This window comes from Centrocercus urophasianus, unplaced genomic scaffold (assembly GCF_019232065.1).
Source record: "Centrocercus urophasianus isolate 14NV4802_14NV808 unplaced genomic scaffold, USGS_Curo_1.0 seq_49, whole genome shotgun sequence".
Lineage (NCBI taxonomy): Eukaryota > Metazoa > Chordata > Aves > Galliformes > Phasianidae > Centrocercus > Centrocercus urophasianus.
This window is the reverse complement of record NW_024885077.1, coordinates 874,295-889,008: the sequence shown is the minus strand read 5'-3', so window position 1 is coordinate 889,008 and position 14,714 is coordinate 874,295. Positions and strand designations below refer to the sequence as shown.

Below are 14,714 nucleotides of genomic sequence, written 5' to 3'. Positions count from 1 at the left end.
CGGCAGCAAGATGCTCTTCTTGCTGGCAGCAGCACAGCATAAACACCCACGTGCCAGTACCTGGTGCCAACTCGAGGCTTGGATGCATCCAGCGGTAGCACTGTGACACTGGGAAACCACACAGCTCTGTGTGTCCTGCCTTACCTCCCCTGGGAGGCTCACAGGGAAGGAGAAGTGGGGCAGAGAACGAAGGCATGCTGGGAACAAGCTCTTTTATTCAAAGAGCCCGCAGGGACTGGTAACTCGCTGCAGAAATAACCTCTCAGCACAGGAGGGGGAGGTGATTCCACATCCAGGGATGGAGCATTGCACGCTGAAGGGCAGCACGGGCCACTGCTATTGGAAGAGGAGAAAGGCTTAGCAGCATCACAAATGCTGTTCTTTTCCCTTCAGAGGACCATGAGAACACAGCTCTGCCTGGAGGCCAGCTGTGACCCTAGCAGCCTGTCCTTCCAGTACATCCTTGGGCCTGCCCAGCTCCAGTCTGTGTGGGTTTTGGGCCCAGCAACAGCACATAACGGCCACATCAAAACATAAGGCACCTGTTGGAGCCAGCTGCCAGGCTCCACGAGTGGCATCCCCAGCTCTGCTGGGACCTGGCTGTGTTCTGCAGCACTGGACTGAGTGTGTCATGGGGCTGAGGCACCCAGCAAGGAGAATCCATGAGCAGCCCTGGCTGCAGCAGCAGGGAGCTGAGACATGGGGATCTTCCTGATTTGGGTGGCAGCCATCTCCTCTGTCCCAGATGTCCCCAGCAATGGCTGAAGGCCTTCACATGGCTGTGTCCTCTCCAGGGTGAGCACTGCTGTTAGGATCACATCCCACCACTTCCATGGAGAAACCTCCTGTGTCCACTTCAATGCTGTGAATGCTGAAGTTGTCCAGGCCCTGTAAAAAAGGAGTTAATGGGGCAGTAGTCAGCAAGGGACTCTCTCTCTCTCTCTCTCTCTCTCTCTCACACACACACACACACACACACTAAACAGGATTGTCCTACTTGTGGCTGGGGGGGAGGGATGTTTCTAGTGCATGAAGCAGGCTTCTGCAAACCACCTGCAATGCTGGGCTTTGCGAGCAGCTTTTGGCCAATGTAACAGCTGGAGGCACAGATCTCACCTCTGTTTTTGCTAGAATTTGGTGCAAAGCCTCTTTTTGCTGAGGGACTTTGGTTAAGACGTAAAGGAAGCCACCTCCACCAGCCCCAGCCAAGCACTGCCCGTAGACATAAGGCTGCAGAGCATCCATCATGCGCCCGACGGCCAGCGGCTCACACCCAGGGGCCATGCATTTCTTCTGCTGCCAGTAGACGTCCAGACACTTGCCAATGAGTGGCAGGTTTCCTACAGGACAGAGGATGTGACAGAGAAGAAAAGATTTGTCTCCAGTCCTCCTAAAGGGCAGAAACCTGCTCAGCCTGAGCTCACTTCTGCCTTCTCATCTACCCCAATCCTCTGCCTGCTGAGCAAGCCATCCCCGCTGTTGCTTTGCTGTTCATTTTTAATCCTCCACAGGGTGAGAATTTGCTTGCTTTCATGTTCCAGCTTCCCCTCCTCTGCATCCCAGCAGACAAAATCCAAATGAATCCACTTCATAGGCTAGCTGTGACCCCCACTCCCATTACTGATGACTCAAGAAAATCAAACTCAGTGTGCCCCACAGGAACCTCTTCCAGTCCCCCCCCGCTCAAGATCTTAGTTTAAGCCTCAATTTGGGGGTGTTGCCTATAAAACGCAGGTAAGCCTAAGGTTGCTCCAGCTGTTGGACCCTGCACTGCCCTAGCTTTTGTCCCCATAGACTCTCTGGGGGATATTTTGCTGCTTCAGTTGTTAGAAAGGACAGCCTGGCGCAGGGAGGGGAGCTCACACCTTGCCTCAAGGCCCGGGCACACTCCTCAGCATTATTCACCAGAGCGTCGGCATTTTGTACAATGGAGGGCAGCCTGGCATACCAGTTCCTCACCACGTCCTGCAAGAGGCCAGGTTGTTGGAGACGAGCACCTTGGCCCACAAGTGTCCCCATCACCACCCTGCTGGCTTGAGTGGCACAGCCTCTCCCCAAGGGGACGTGCACTGAGGGGGAGCAGAGCCAGAGCCCCTGTGTTACCTGGAGCAGGTTGCGAGCCAGGCGAGTCTTCCCCGTGTACACGAGCAGCAAGTGATCGCTGAGGGTCCGGGCAAAGCCTTCAGGCACCAGGATCTCCTCCACCTCCACCCTGAGTGGCAGCCGGGCCTCCGACCTCCCGATCTTGATGCCAGGCACCAGCCCACCCACCTGGTCCTGCCACCCGCCACCTGCAGCGCGCAGGATCCTCAGCCGGAGCCCAGACCCCCCCGCCCCATGACAGCTGCTTTCTCCAGCTGCTACCTGTCGTGAGCCTCTGCTCCAGATGCAGCACGGCGTGGATGAGGGACTCGGTGCCAGCAACCTTCCCAGCCGCCCGGTACAGCGCTGCCATCACTGCTCCCGCTAGGATGCTGCTGGTGCCTGCAGGGAGCACAGGGTCAGGGCAGCGATGGGGATGCTGCATCCAGGTGCTTGGAGAAGGGCAGATATCCCAGCCCCTTCCCCGCAGACAGACCGAGGCCAGACCCGTGGGGCAGCCTGGACCAGGTGTGCACCTCAAAGCCACCCCCAAAGTTCTCCATCAGCTGATCCCTCAAGGGCTTCTGCGAAGGGAACTGCACGATCTGCGTGCATATGAAGGCAGCTTTGAGCAAAGCTCCTAGAAACAGAAAGAAAAAGCACAGCTGTGCCTGCTGCACTGCCTACTTCATCACCCAGCAACGAGGATCAGAGCGGATCACTCCAGGGGTGGCACGGATCTATCATCCACCACAAGGTCAGGACACTAAGGGCGCAAAGCCAGGCTGTGCAGCCACTGACCCCTCACCTGGTGCATGTGGCTGGCAGTAGTTCTCCAACTGCCCCAGCTCGTGGCACACCAGTTCCACCGCCGCCTCACCCCACGGCGCCCCACCGAGGCTGGCCAAGCGCAGCTCCGGCTCACCGATGCGCCGCACCCGGGCACCAATGGGTCGGCACCCATCCACCAGCACTGCCACGTCCACCACGGCCCCGCCGTGCTCATATGTGATGGGAGGAGTGTCGCTCCAGCCCCCTGCCAAGACACACCATCAGCCCTCTGGCTCATTTCTCCATAGGGGCAAGACAGCGCTCCAGCCGTCATCATCCGTCCCCTTCCATCCCACCAGCTCTGAGCCCACCTTGGGATGGAAAAGCTCACCAGAGAGGTCCAGGCGGGCTGGACATGCCACCTGCACCCAGTGCCCCAGGGGTGGCAGCTCCGCCGGGCACACAGTGACAAACTGGCACGAGGACATCACCGCCTGCCGGATGAGGATCTGCTCGGCCCCTTCGTAGTGCCGAGCTGCTCTCACCAGCAGGGCTGGACTGCAAAAAGAGGGATGCTGAGCCCGCGGCCGTGGCCCCCTGGGTCAGCATGGAAAGCAGCAGTTTGCTGCTCCATGCCTCACCTGCTCATCCACTTCTGCCGCTCGGTTGCCAGCTCCCGCACCCCACCAGCAATGTCCCCACTCTCCAGGTGCCCAAAAGCCAAAGCCCACTCCCTGTTGGCAGCAGGTCCACTCCGCAAGCCCCCTTCCCCATGTGCCATGCAGCCCAGGACGTCAGCAATGCAGGCGAGTGCCCGGGCTGCGATGCCTGCGTCGTCAGCTGTAGAGGCAACTAGAAAATTAAGGGAAGGCTGTGAGTGGCCTGAAGCAGCCCGCTTCTGCAAGAAGTTCGCTCCAGGGGAGAGGGACATGCATAAACCTGCATCTGCCCTGGATGGTTCTTGACAATTTCAGGGCTACTGAAGGGGACAGCAAGCACGAAAAAGCCCAGAGATGTAAGACTGGTCCAGCTTACCCTCATCCAGAGTGCTCAGCAAAGCCTCGTAGTAACCCTCATAGACAGCGCTGCGGATGAGCGGCAGGAGGCTGCCGTCCTGGCGGCCCAGCAGCACGCGGCGCACCTTGCGCTGGCCCTGCAGGAAGAAGAGGTCCCGGCGAGCACCCAGCTCAGCTGCCTTGTCCAGGCAGGGCAGCAGCTCCTGCCACGACATGCGCCAGGCTGCTCGCCAACGTGCCAGCCGGTCACCCGACGCTGCCGGGGCCAGCAGCCACAGCACATCCTCCAGCCCCAGCGCCTCAGAAGCGTGCAGCACTGGGAAGAGCCGGGCACTCAGCAGGCAGCGGTCTTTCTGCGGTGTCTCAGCATCCCAGAGGTCCCCTTTGCTGGTGGAGGGAGAGCCCATCAGCACCACCCCAAGGACCGAGGGAAGGAGGGATGCAGGAAGGGAAGGGTGGCCACCGTGGCTCTGACTGCAGACTCTGAGGCCTGGGGTGGTATGGGTACCCCAACGGAGCCAGGTCCCCTGTTCCATTCAGGCAGGTTGGTACCCACCGGATGCCCGTCCGATGAAAAAACTCCGCCCAGGGGACGTTCAAGTAGGTGGCCTCTTCAGCAGGACTCTGTGGGGACACGTGGGGGGTGGTTACACCCCAGCTTTGCAGAGCCCCGTGCCGCATCGCTGCCCCCCGCACCTGCCAGTCGTCGAGGCGGCCGGTGAGCGTGAAGACACGGCAGGGCAGCTCACGCAGTCGGACATGGTGGCCCTGCAGCACCACATCACGCAGGGGACGGCCCTGCAGTGCCGATGAGGAGCCTACGGTGAGGCCTGTGAGGAGGCAGCCAGGACCGATCTCCAGGGGGCCCTGCAGAGGAAGCAGTGGGATCCTGAGTGGCACGGCCAGCCCCACATCAGAGCCAGGCCAGGAGACATGCTGTGGCCAGCAAAAGTCTCCAGGAAGGGACATCCCAGCACTGACAGCAGGGAAGGTGACAGCCAGCAGTGTCCCTAGCTCCATCCGAAGGGCATTAGTGTCCCAAATGTCACAGCAGTGACACCAGACTCCTTCAGGTCCCACACACCTGGAGGTGACAGTGCTGGATGACGCTGCCGGCTGCCAGCTGAACGGCTCCTTCCAGCAGGCAGTTGGTGACCGAGGAGCCATCCTCCAGGAGCAAGGGTTGCTGCCGGGGGGATGGGAACATGGAGTAACCCCCCAAAAAAGCATGTGAGCAAATCTGGGGCTGGAGAGACCTACGTCCACGTGAGAATGGGCTGTTTTGCAGAAGCGAAGATGGCTGGTGGAGCTGGGCAAGAGTGTCAGGCTACGGATGTGGTCGCTTGCAGCCGTGGTCAAGTAGTCATAGGACGCGTCGGGAATGCAGGCTGTGGGGAGGCAGGAAAGCAGTCAGCACTGTCCACAGTCTCGGGGCGAGGAGATGCTCCCAGCCTCCCCAGCACCCCTCCTTGCTTCCCTGAGAGGCAGCTGGGGACCATGACCCCACATTTCTCCCCACAGAGGGAGCTGAAAATCAGGGACAGGTCACATGCAGGTGCCCATCACAGCATCACTCACCCATGCTCAGAGGGAAGGCATGGAGAGCTGTCCAGAGCACAGAGCGGGCTCTCCTCACGCTGGCATCACCACCACCCTTCACAAAATCCTCCTCCGTCATCCCCCCCGCCATGCTCAGCACGATGTCAAAGAAAAGGGAGAGCTGAGGACAGAAGGGACAACCTGGGTGCTGCCGGGCCACCTGGAGCAGCCACCCCAAGTCCCACTCCACTGCTGGGTGCTGCCCTCCTGCACCCAAATCTGATGGCACAGGGACAAAGAGGCGCACCCAGCACCAGCACCCACAGGATGAGGGGTCCCATCACCCTAGGGGGGTGTCACCTGGATGGGTGGTGCCCCCGAGTCCAGCCCCATGTAGGTGCAGGCATCCAAGGGAGGGATGACATGGGTGGCAAGAAGCTGCTCGGCGGCGCTCGAGGAGAAGAAAACCACCCCACAGACCTGCGAGGGCACAGCAGGGCTGAGGCTGTGGTGTCCCATCCCCCAGTGGGGTGAGCGGTCCCAGCCACGGTGACAGAAGGGATGGAGCTGGCAGAGCTGTGGGTAGTGACATACCAGTGGGACGGTGCCGTCGGGCCCTGCGCACTGCTGGATCTGAGCTTCTGTGCCTTTGTAGATGATGTCACGTACCAGGCCCTGGGAGCAAGAAGATGCCAATGAGCTCTTCGGGTTGCCCCAAGCCAAGCAGCCACAGCAGGGACAGGACCCATGCATCCACAGGACCATAGAGGCAGGGACCTCGGGGACAGTACAAGGACTGCGAGTCCAACTGACTGCCAATCCCCTGCTCATCCAAAGGGGGCTCCAGGCTGGTGTCACTGCTTGGATGTGGGAGCTGTTACCGACCTGCTCATCAACAAGGTACACCCCGTGGTTCCTCGCGTACGCCTGGCTGCCAGGCACTGCAATCACCCGGACCCCTTGGAAGCCTTCCCAGTCAATCTCTGGAGATAGGGACAGAGATCAGTGCCCTGAGCTCCACGCACTGCAGCAGCAGCACTCAGCCTGGGCCACCAGAACAGGTTGCCCAAGGAGGCTGTGGATGCCCCATCCCTGCAGGCATTCAAGGCCAGGCTGGATGTGGCTCTGGGCAGCCTGGGCTGCTGGTTGGTGACCTGCACACAGCAGGGGGTTGGAACTGGATGATCACTGCAGTCCTTTGCAACTCAGGCCATTCTGTGATTCTATGAAACTACATACACCAGGCATCCCCCTGTCTTCCCAGCTCCCAGCGGGTGGCTATGAAGCCCGCTCAACAACACCCACAGCCACACCATGGGGATGTGGCCAAGGCTGAACTGGCTGTGCTGCTGCCAGCCCTGCAGGACGCAGCCCTCACCTGGCACGGAGGGCACACCGAGCAGCATGTCGGTGCTGCAGACCCACACGCCCGGCGGGGAGCCCACGCAGAGCTGGGGAAGGAAAGGCCGTGAGGACGGGGCTGGCGCTCAGCCACACGCTGTCAGTGCCGGGGGTCCGGCCGCTCGCCCACCCGCCGCGTGACGGTGCCCAGCAGGCTGTCCAGGTTGCACACCGGCGCTTCGGCCGCGGCGCGGTGCCGCTCGGCGGGCAGGCAGGTGAAGGCGCGGCCGCAGTCGTCGAAGGAGAACTCGCGGCCCTGCGGGGACGGGCGGGGTGAGGCGGCGCCGGTCGCGGGGCTGGGCTCAGGTCGGGGGGCTCGGCCGCGCGGCCCGCACCGTGTGCAGGATGAGAATGCGGGCCTCCTTCAGCGCGTCGGCGCTCACCACCTGCGGGGCACGGCGCTCAGCGGGGCCGGGGGGCGGCGGGCGGGGGTTGAGCCGCCGTCCCCGGCCCTCACCGTGCATCCCGCGCGGGCGCTCAGGTGCTCGGCCGCCACCAGCACGGCGTTCAGCGTGGCCCCGCCGCTCCCCACGCCCGCCCACGGATCCTCCAGCGCCAGGACGAGGACGGGCCGCCGGCCCAGGGCCCCCCGCCGCCGCCGCAGCTCCAGCTCTGCGAAGGAGAAGGGCGTCTCGAAGGCCGGGCTCGCCCGGCCCCGCTCTCCCTCGCCCGGCCCCGCCGCCTGCCTCGCTGCAGAGCCGCCACGCCGCCGCCCCGCCGGCAGGTGAGGACGATCGCGGTCCACTCGACGCCGGCCGCCATGATGGCCGTGCCGCGGGGGCTGATGGGAGTCGTAGTGCGCCGCCGCGCTGCCCGCCGGCTCGAAGAGCGGGGCTCTGGACTACAGCTCCCGGCGTGCACCGCGGCAGGGCGCCTTAAAGGCGCAGCGTCCCGTTTCCGTGCGCGGCCACGAGCGGGGCTCGGGGCTGTGGGGGGGGGCGGAGATGGGGTTCTGCCGCCGCGTGGCTCTGAGACACCCCGCAGTGCGGCTGTGCCTGCCGGGATTGGCTTCGGGGGCTGCCCTGTGCCTGCGCGGGAGGGGAGGCAGCGGGGCACCGGGATGGGTAGGGGGCTGAGTGTGGGGATGGGCACGAGGCAAGGCAGCGGGGTGGGCGTGGGGATGGGTACAGGGACGGGCATCGATGTGGGCATCGGGGCGGTCACAGAGCTGAGCACTGGGATGGATGTGGACATGGGTACCAGAGTAGGTATGGGGCTGGGCACTGGGATGGGCACGGCGCTGGGCACGATGGTGGGTACGGGCACGGGTGTGGAGATAAACAGCAGGATAGCCTCCGGGATGGGTACCATCCCATGGGTACCGCGGGCACCGGGACGGGTACCGGGATGGGCACCGGGATGGGCACCGGGATGGGCACGGGGCCGTGGAGCGAGAAAGGCACAGGGATGGGCACCCGGCCCCGCCGTGCTGCCCCCGCGGCGGCCCCGCTCTCCTCCTACAAGTCCCACAACCCCGCACGGACTACATCTCCCAGCCTGCCGAGCCCACCCCCCCGCACGGCGCGGCACGGCCCGGCCCCGCACGGCGCGGAGCGGAGCGGAGGGCGCGGCGCGGTGCGGGGGGCGGCGGCGGCGGCGGCGGAGGGGCCCGGAGGCTCCCGGTGGTGGGCCCGGGCCGGAGCGGAGCGAGGTGCGGTGGAGGCGGCGGGTACTGCCCCGAGGGGGGGAGAAGGGGGAGGGGGTGTCGGGTGCGGGGTGCGGGAGATCGGGGGTTGATGGGCGCCGGGAGGATGCGGTGGTACCGGGGGTGGGCGCGTGGGTGCACAGCGAGCCCCGGGGGTGCGGGATGGGGGTGCCCCAAAGGAGCCCTTAGGGTGCGTGGGTTTGGGGCAGCGGGGGGATGTGGGGGCGGCGGTGCGCTGTGTCCCCCGTTGGGGTGGTGGGACGAGGGGGGGTGTGGGCATGGAGCGGCGTCACGGGGTCGGCGGTGTCAGCGGCGGTGCCCTTTCGGTCTGCAAGCCACGGGGCGAGCGGTGGTCCTGGAGTGCGGGGCCCGGCCTTTCTGGGTGACCCCAGCCAGGGGACGTGTGTACGTTGGGATACATAGACAGGAAACTCTGTTTTTCGCACTGGGTCGGCTGACGTGGGAATGGGGTTTCACAGCAACCCCCAAAGCCGCTCAGAAAGCAGCGCGCGCGCTGCCAGGACGGCATTGCTCCGGGTGGCCCCAGCGAGGAGCTGAGCTCACAACGCTAATCCAGCTAATTAACAACATGCGAGCGCTCCCGGAGCGGCCGAACAGCCCAAAATGGGGTCGGCGGTGGCAGCGTTGGACGGGGCCGTTCTGCACGTATCGCGCTGGGAAGGCGGCAGGGCGGCCCGCCCGGCTGCTGGGAGCGGAATGTTGGCGGCGCGGGCCAGGAGCTCTCCGACAGCCCGAATTCCTGCCTGTCTGGAGGAGGCTCCCAGCCTCAGTGCCGAGCAGCGAGGCCGACGGGGCGGCCGGAAACCCCATGGAAAATAGGGCCCGGACCCGTTTCTTCACCATAGAGAAAGCCCTCTCCTCCCCAGCGATGCCAGCTTTGCTCCCCGTGTGCACCTCCACCCCCACCGCGCTCCCCCATGCTGGCTGCTGCCGTGCCCATCTTGGTGCTCCTGCACATATTTTCCCAGTGAGGCATCCGGTGTGGATGGAACAGGAGCAGGCTTGCCACTGGGGAGCTGGGCACGGGGATGGCAGCCTGGGAGGGTGAGACGGAAAGGCGGCCAGGAGGAGATGGAGGGGAGGAGGAGATGGAGGTGCTGAGCCCCAGCTCTGAGCGGTTGCTGATTTTTCCAGGCTTGGCTGCAGGAATGTGGTTTGGTGGGCCCCTGCCTGCTGGTATCCAAGCTGGTGGCTTGGTGAGGCCAAAAAGTGGTAGGACCTGAGCTGATGGCTCGGTGGGACCTGACCTGGTGACTTAATAGAACCCAACCCCGTGGTACCCAATTTGGTGGCTTGGTGGAACTTGACCTTATAAGACCTGAGCTGGTAGGACCAAAGCTGATGGGAGCCAACCTGGTGGGACCTGATCTAGTTACTTGGTTGGACTCAACCCCGTGGCACCTTGGGGGGCCCAAATTGATAGAATCCAACCCAATGGGACCCAACCCAGCGGCTTGGAGGGACTTCACTTAATGGGACCTGATCGCGTTACTTGGTGGGACCCAGCCCTATGGTATCCAACTTGGTGGCTTGGCAGGACCTGAGCTTGTAGGACCTGACCTGGTGGGTCACTGGGACTCAACCTGCTGAGACCTGACCCGGTGAATCAGTGGGACCCAGCCCCATGGCACCATCTTGGTGGCTTGGTGGAGCCTGACTCAACCTTGACCCTCTTCTGAGAGAGCTGATGAGCACCTGGAGGTGCTGAGAACCCAGGCTGGATGGGGCCGTGTGTCTATGGGTGTCCCCTCCGTGCAGGGCTTGGGGCTGGCCGGTCTCTCCTGACCCCAAACCATTGCAAACACCTTTGTGAGGACAGGTGCCCTCACCATGCAGGCGCACTGACCCCCCTGCAGCTCCAACTGGGGAACTGCTGGCAGCAGGCAGGGCAGGAAGGACGTGCCTCGTGTTCTGGTTTCCTTCCTCTTGCCGTGTGACCGTCGGTGACTCATTGGAGCAGGATACCACCAGCACCCTCCCAGTTTTCCAGAGGTGCCGAGTGCAGGGCGCTTTTTGCCCTTGAAAGTTTTTGTAGGGAGCGGCCCGGGGGGCGACGGGGTTTTTGGGGGCAGGATCCTCTTTGCTTTTGCTGTCCCTTAACCGACGTCCCCTCCTTTCTGCTCTAGGCTGTTGTCACTCACGTGTCCCCAGCACAGGATGATGGGTGTCACCACAACCTGGAACCATCAGGGGACGGCTCCCCAAGCCCACGGGGCCACCGGCACGCGGAGCTACGGCTGAGCCCAGCGTGCCGAGCCGCGCCGAGCCAGGCGGATGGAAAGCTGCAGCCCGGCAGGTAGGGACGCTCCAACCCACCCTGTGGCGGTGCCAAACCTGGTCAGCACAGCATCCCGGGGGGCTGCACGCCGCACCGTGCTGAGCGGAGGCTCTGCGGCCCACAGGGAGCCCCGCGCCCACCCCGCGCCCCAGCCTTATGCCCGGGGAGCGGCGCCGAGCCTGCCTGCCCGCCCACCATGAAGTGCTCGCTGCGCGTCTGCTTCCTCTCCACCGCTTTCCTCCTCATCTTCGTCATGTCGGTGCTATTCACCTACTCCCACCACAGCATCGCCTACCTGGACCCCGGCGGGTTGGGCGGCATCCACCGGGTGAAGCTGGTGCCCGGTTACGCCGGCGTGCGGCGGCTGAGCCACGGCGTGCCGTACCCCAAGGGCTGCGCGTGCCGCCGCTGCCCCGAGGATGCCGCCGCCTCCGCCGCCGCCTGGTTTGACAGCCGCTACGACGGCGCCGTGTCCCCGGTGTGGACCAAGGAGAACATGGAGCTGCCGCCGGATGTGCAGCGGTGGTGGATGGTGAGCGATGGGGGATGCTGCGGGATCTCTGCCGCGCCGCGGCCCCGCTGAGCCCAGCTTGCTTCTGGGTTGGCCCTCCTAACCCTGGGACCCCATGCTGCAGGCTGTTCTGGGGCGGCTGCCGCTGCCGTGCACGCAACGAGGTCCCCCACCGCCTCCTTCTCACCCTGCAGATGCTGCAGCCCCAGTTCAAGTCCCACAACACGCAGGAGGTGCTGAGCAAGCTCTTCCAGATCGTGCCAGGGGAGAACCCTTACCGCTGGCGCGACCCGCGCCGCTGCCGGCGCTGCGCTGTGGTCGGCAACTCGGGCAACCTGCGCGGCTCCGGCTATGGGCACGAGATTGATGGGCACGACTTCATCATGAGGTGAGGGCACAAGCAGTGCATCGGCATCTGGCCGGGGGGGCTGTGTGTCCCCTTCGTGTGCCAGTCCCCAGCTCTGCCAGAGGGTGGTGAGGCACTGGAACAGGTTGCCCAAGGAGGCTGTGGATGCCCCGTCCCTGCAGGCATTCAAGGCCAGGCTGGATGTGGCTCAGAGCAGCCTGGTTGGTGACCCTGCACGTAGCAGGGGGTTGGAACTGGATGAGCATTGCAGTCCTTTGCAACCCAGGCCATTCTATGGTTCTCTGTCCCCAGGATGAACCAGGCACCCACAGTGGGCTTTGAGGGGGACGTGGGCAGCCGGACCACACACCACTTCATGTACCCCGAGAGCGCCAAGAACCTGCCTGCCAACGTCAGCTTTGTGCTGGTGCCCTTTAAGACCTTGGACCTGCTCTGGATCGCCAGCGCCCTCTCCACTGGCCAGATCAGGTTGTAAGTAGCCGGTGGCCATGCACAGAGGTGCCATCGCCCTGGGAGCTGTTTTGGGAGTGGTGAAGTCACGGCTGTAGCTTGGTGGCTTTCTCCCCATCTCCACTATCCCTGGGTTAACATAGCCCCAGCCATGATTGCCCACCCACCCCTCTGCTTCCTTCCTCCAGCACCTACGCGCCCGTGAAGCCTTTTCTGCGCGTGGACAAGGAGAAGGTGAGAGCAGCACTGTGCTCCTCAGCACCCACTTCACCCCGCACCTCTCCCGGTGCTGCCAGGCACGCGGCCCCAAGGAGACGCAGTGCTCAGCATCCCTCCCTCCATCCCTTACCCTGGGTTCAGGTGCAGATCTACAACCCTGCCTTCTTCAAGTACATCCACGACCGCTGGACGGAGCACCACGGGCGCTACCCCTCCACTGGCATGCTGGTGCTTTTCTTTGCCCTCCACGTCTGCGATGAGGTGGGTGACGGTGTGGGGATGCAGCACCCGGCCCCATATCACACAGGGGCTGGCGGTGATCGCGATGCCAACCCTCACCCCACAGGTGAACGTCTTTGGGTTCGGCGCCGACAGCCGGGGCAATTGGCACCACTACTGGGAGAACAACCGCTACGCCGGCGAGTTCCGCAAGACCGGGGTGCACGACGCCGACTTCGAGGCACACATCATCGACATGCTGGCCAAAACCAGCAGGATTGAGGTCTACCGGGGCAATTAACTGAGGGCCGGGCGGCCGCGCGTCCTCCAGCTCCTAACCCCGGCACTGCCAGAGCTGCCCCGGCTGCTGTTAGGTGCCGGCAGCCTACGGGGTTCTGAGCTCTCGGCAGACTTTGTGTGGTTTGGAGAGTTTTGACTTTGATGTTGTTAGTATTAAGGAACCCGCTTCAGCCGAGCGAGGATTTGTAGATGCCGCCAGCGACCAGCCGGCCTGGGGAGCGCCCGACTCGTAACTCTTACAGTCAAACCAAATGCTGCTCTTTTTAAAACAAGAACAACAACGAAAAAACAAGCATACAAAAGCCCCCAAACCCGGCGACTTTGGGGAGAGCTCGAGCCCGGGATGAGGGCAGGGTGACAATCAGCAGCAGGCCGGGTCAGCTCTCCAACAGCAGGACACAAAGCGGCTGCTGCTCTGTCCTTCCGTCGGAGGTTTTCTCTCCCTTTGCTTCTCCCTCTGTGGCTCTCGGGAAGGGGTCCAGACTCTCGTGGTCCTCTCGGTCAGATGCCCCCCATGTTGCGTCGGGGAGTGGGATAGGAGGGGTTTGGGAGGGCAGGGAGATGGGCAAAAGGCAGCTGAGAAACCCGAGCGCCTGGTGGAAGTGACAGTGCAGTAAGGCACAGCTGTGTGCGTCCATGCCTCACCATCTGGGCTCCCCTTCGCCTTGGGGACAGGAGCAGGTTAGGATAGCTTTAGCAGGTGAGTGAAACACAGCCGGGGGGGTCACTTCTTATCTCCCTCTTGCTACAGACAGCTCTGGCCAGAAGCTGCAAACCCAAAGCTCATGGTGTTGGGGGACAGTGGCTCAGTGTGGGGCTGAGGTGCTGGAAGCTGCAGCGGTAACCAAGGGACGATCGCGCAGGGCTTGGGGGCAAACTGCCCTTTTCTACTTGGCTTCTCTCTACGTTTCTGTGCTTTGGGAGTGTTTTCTTTTTTGAGGTGTCTCTCTACGGTCTCTCGAGACACCAGGTCTGTGCTGTGCCTGCTGCTGGGGGCCCCACAGCAGCCCCCGAAGCGGCGGTGCGATCGGGAGCCCCGGCCCCTTCCCAACGCCTCGAGTTGGCGTTGCCGCCTTCTTCTGGGGGAAGAAAACCACAGAAATCACACAACCACAAGCAACAACGAGTGCCTTGACTACCTGCCGCCGGCCGCGCTGCCCTGCGAGCACAGGGGGGGTCGGGATGCACACAGCAGCATTCCCAGCCCCCCCTTCCTCCTGGGAGGGTCAGCATTGCCCAGGCACCGCTGGCACTGGGCTGTGCCCACACCTCTCCCACTCCAGGTCAGACAATCCCGAGCCCACCGGCAGCACCCGATAACGATTTTTCGGCTGATTTCCTTCCCCCCTCCACCCCCACCCCGACTCTTTTTATTATTATTGTTGTTGTTATTATTATTATTTAAACTGTCCCGACACGAGGACTCACGACCACTCCTGTTTCTGCGCAGAGCTGCCGGCGGGCGCACGCACAAGCATGCTGCAGGGCCCGCGGGCGCCGCGCTACGAGCACCACTGTACTGTACATAGAGGAGCAGCAGGCAGAGGCTGTGGGCATCGGGGGATGGAGGGGGGTAGGGGGGGTTGGTTTTGGGGAGAAACCGAGGTTTTGGGGAATCCCCATCGTGGGGTGAGGCGGCCCCGCAGCCTGTGCGGATGTGGGGACTTCTGCACACAACTGTCTTAAAACAATTTGGTTGGGTTTTTGTTTTGTTTTCTTTTTTTAAGTCAATAAAAACCATGCATCTGGACGGCTCTGTGTTCCTCCATCCTGATTCAAGGACACCGTGGGGCACAGGCAGTGGTAGGGATGCACCAGCAGTCCTATCCCCACCAGGACCGGGGCACTCTGCAAGAGCATCCGCATGGCTGAGCTGTCATGGGAAAGGAAGCCAT

The 14,714-nt window shown here is 63.1% G+C and overlaps 2 protein-coding genes across 2 annotated transcripts; one reads left to right on the top strand and one right to left on the bottom strand.

The window, feature by feature from the left end:
* Nucleotides 1-198: 198 nt before the first annotated feature.
* FCSK (fucose kinase) lies at nt 199-8,120 on the bottom strand. The gene is made up of 23 exons (XM_042834723.1): nt 8,010-8,120; nt 7,267-7,650; nt 7,145-7,195; nt 6,940-7,065; nt 6,787-6,859; nt 6,294-6,391; nt 6,003-6,083; nt 5,769-5,888; nt 5,448-5,589; nt 5,130-5,257; nt 4,954-5,055; nt 4,566-4,736; nt 4,426-4,493; nt 3,889-4,256; nt 3,495-3,705; nt 3,245-3,411; nt 2,891-3,118; nt 2,579-2,722; nt 2,365-2,484; nt 2,104-2,291; nt 1,866-1,965; nt 1,117-1,340; nt 199-888 (listed from the first exon to the last, which is right to left on the bottom strand). The coding sequence occupies exons 1-23, from the start codon at nt 8,118-8,120 to the stop codon at nt 772-774; spliced, it is 3,522 nt and encodes a 1,173-aa protein (XP_042690657.1). The 3' UTR covers nt 199-771.
* A 2,776-nt stretch (nt 8,121-10,896) lies between these two features.
* Nucleotides 10,897-14,569, top strand: ST3GAL2 (ST3 beta-galactoside alpha-2,3-sialyltransferase 2). Its single transcript, XM_042834780.1, has 6 exons — nt 10,897-11,285; nt 11,459-11,652; nt 11,923-12,102; nt 12,270-12,315; nt 12,442-12,561; nt 12,647-14,569. The coding sequence occupies exons 1-6, from the start codon at nt 10,950-10,952 to the stop codon at nt 12,818-12,820; spliced, it is 1,050 nt and encodes a 349-aa protein (XP_042690714.1). The 5' UTR covers nt 10,897-10,949; the 3' UTR covers nt 12,821-14,569.
* Nucleotides 14,570-14,714: the final 145 nt, after the last annotated feature.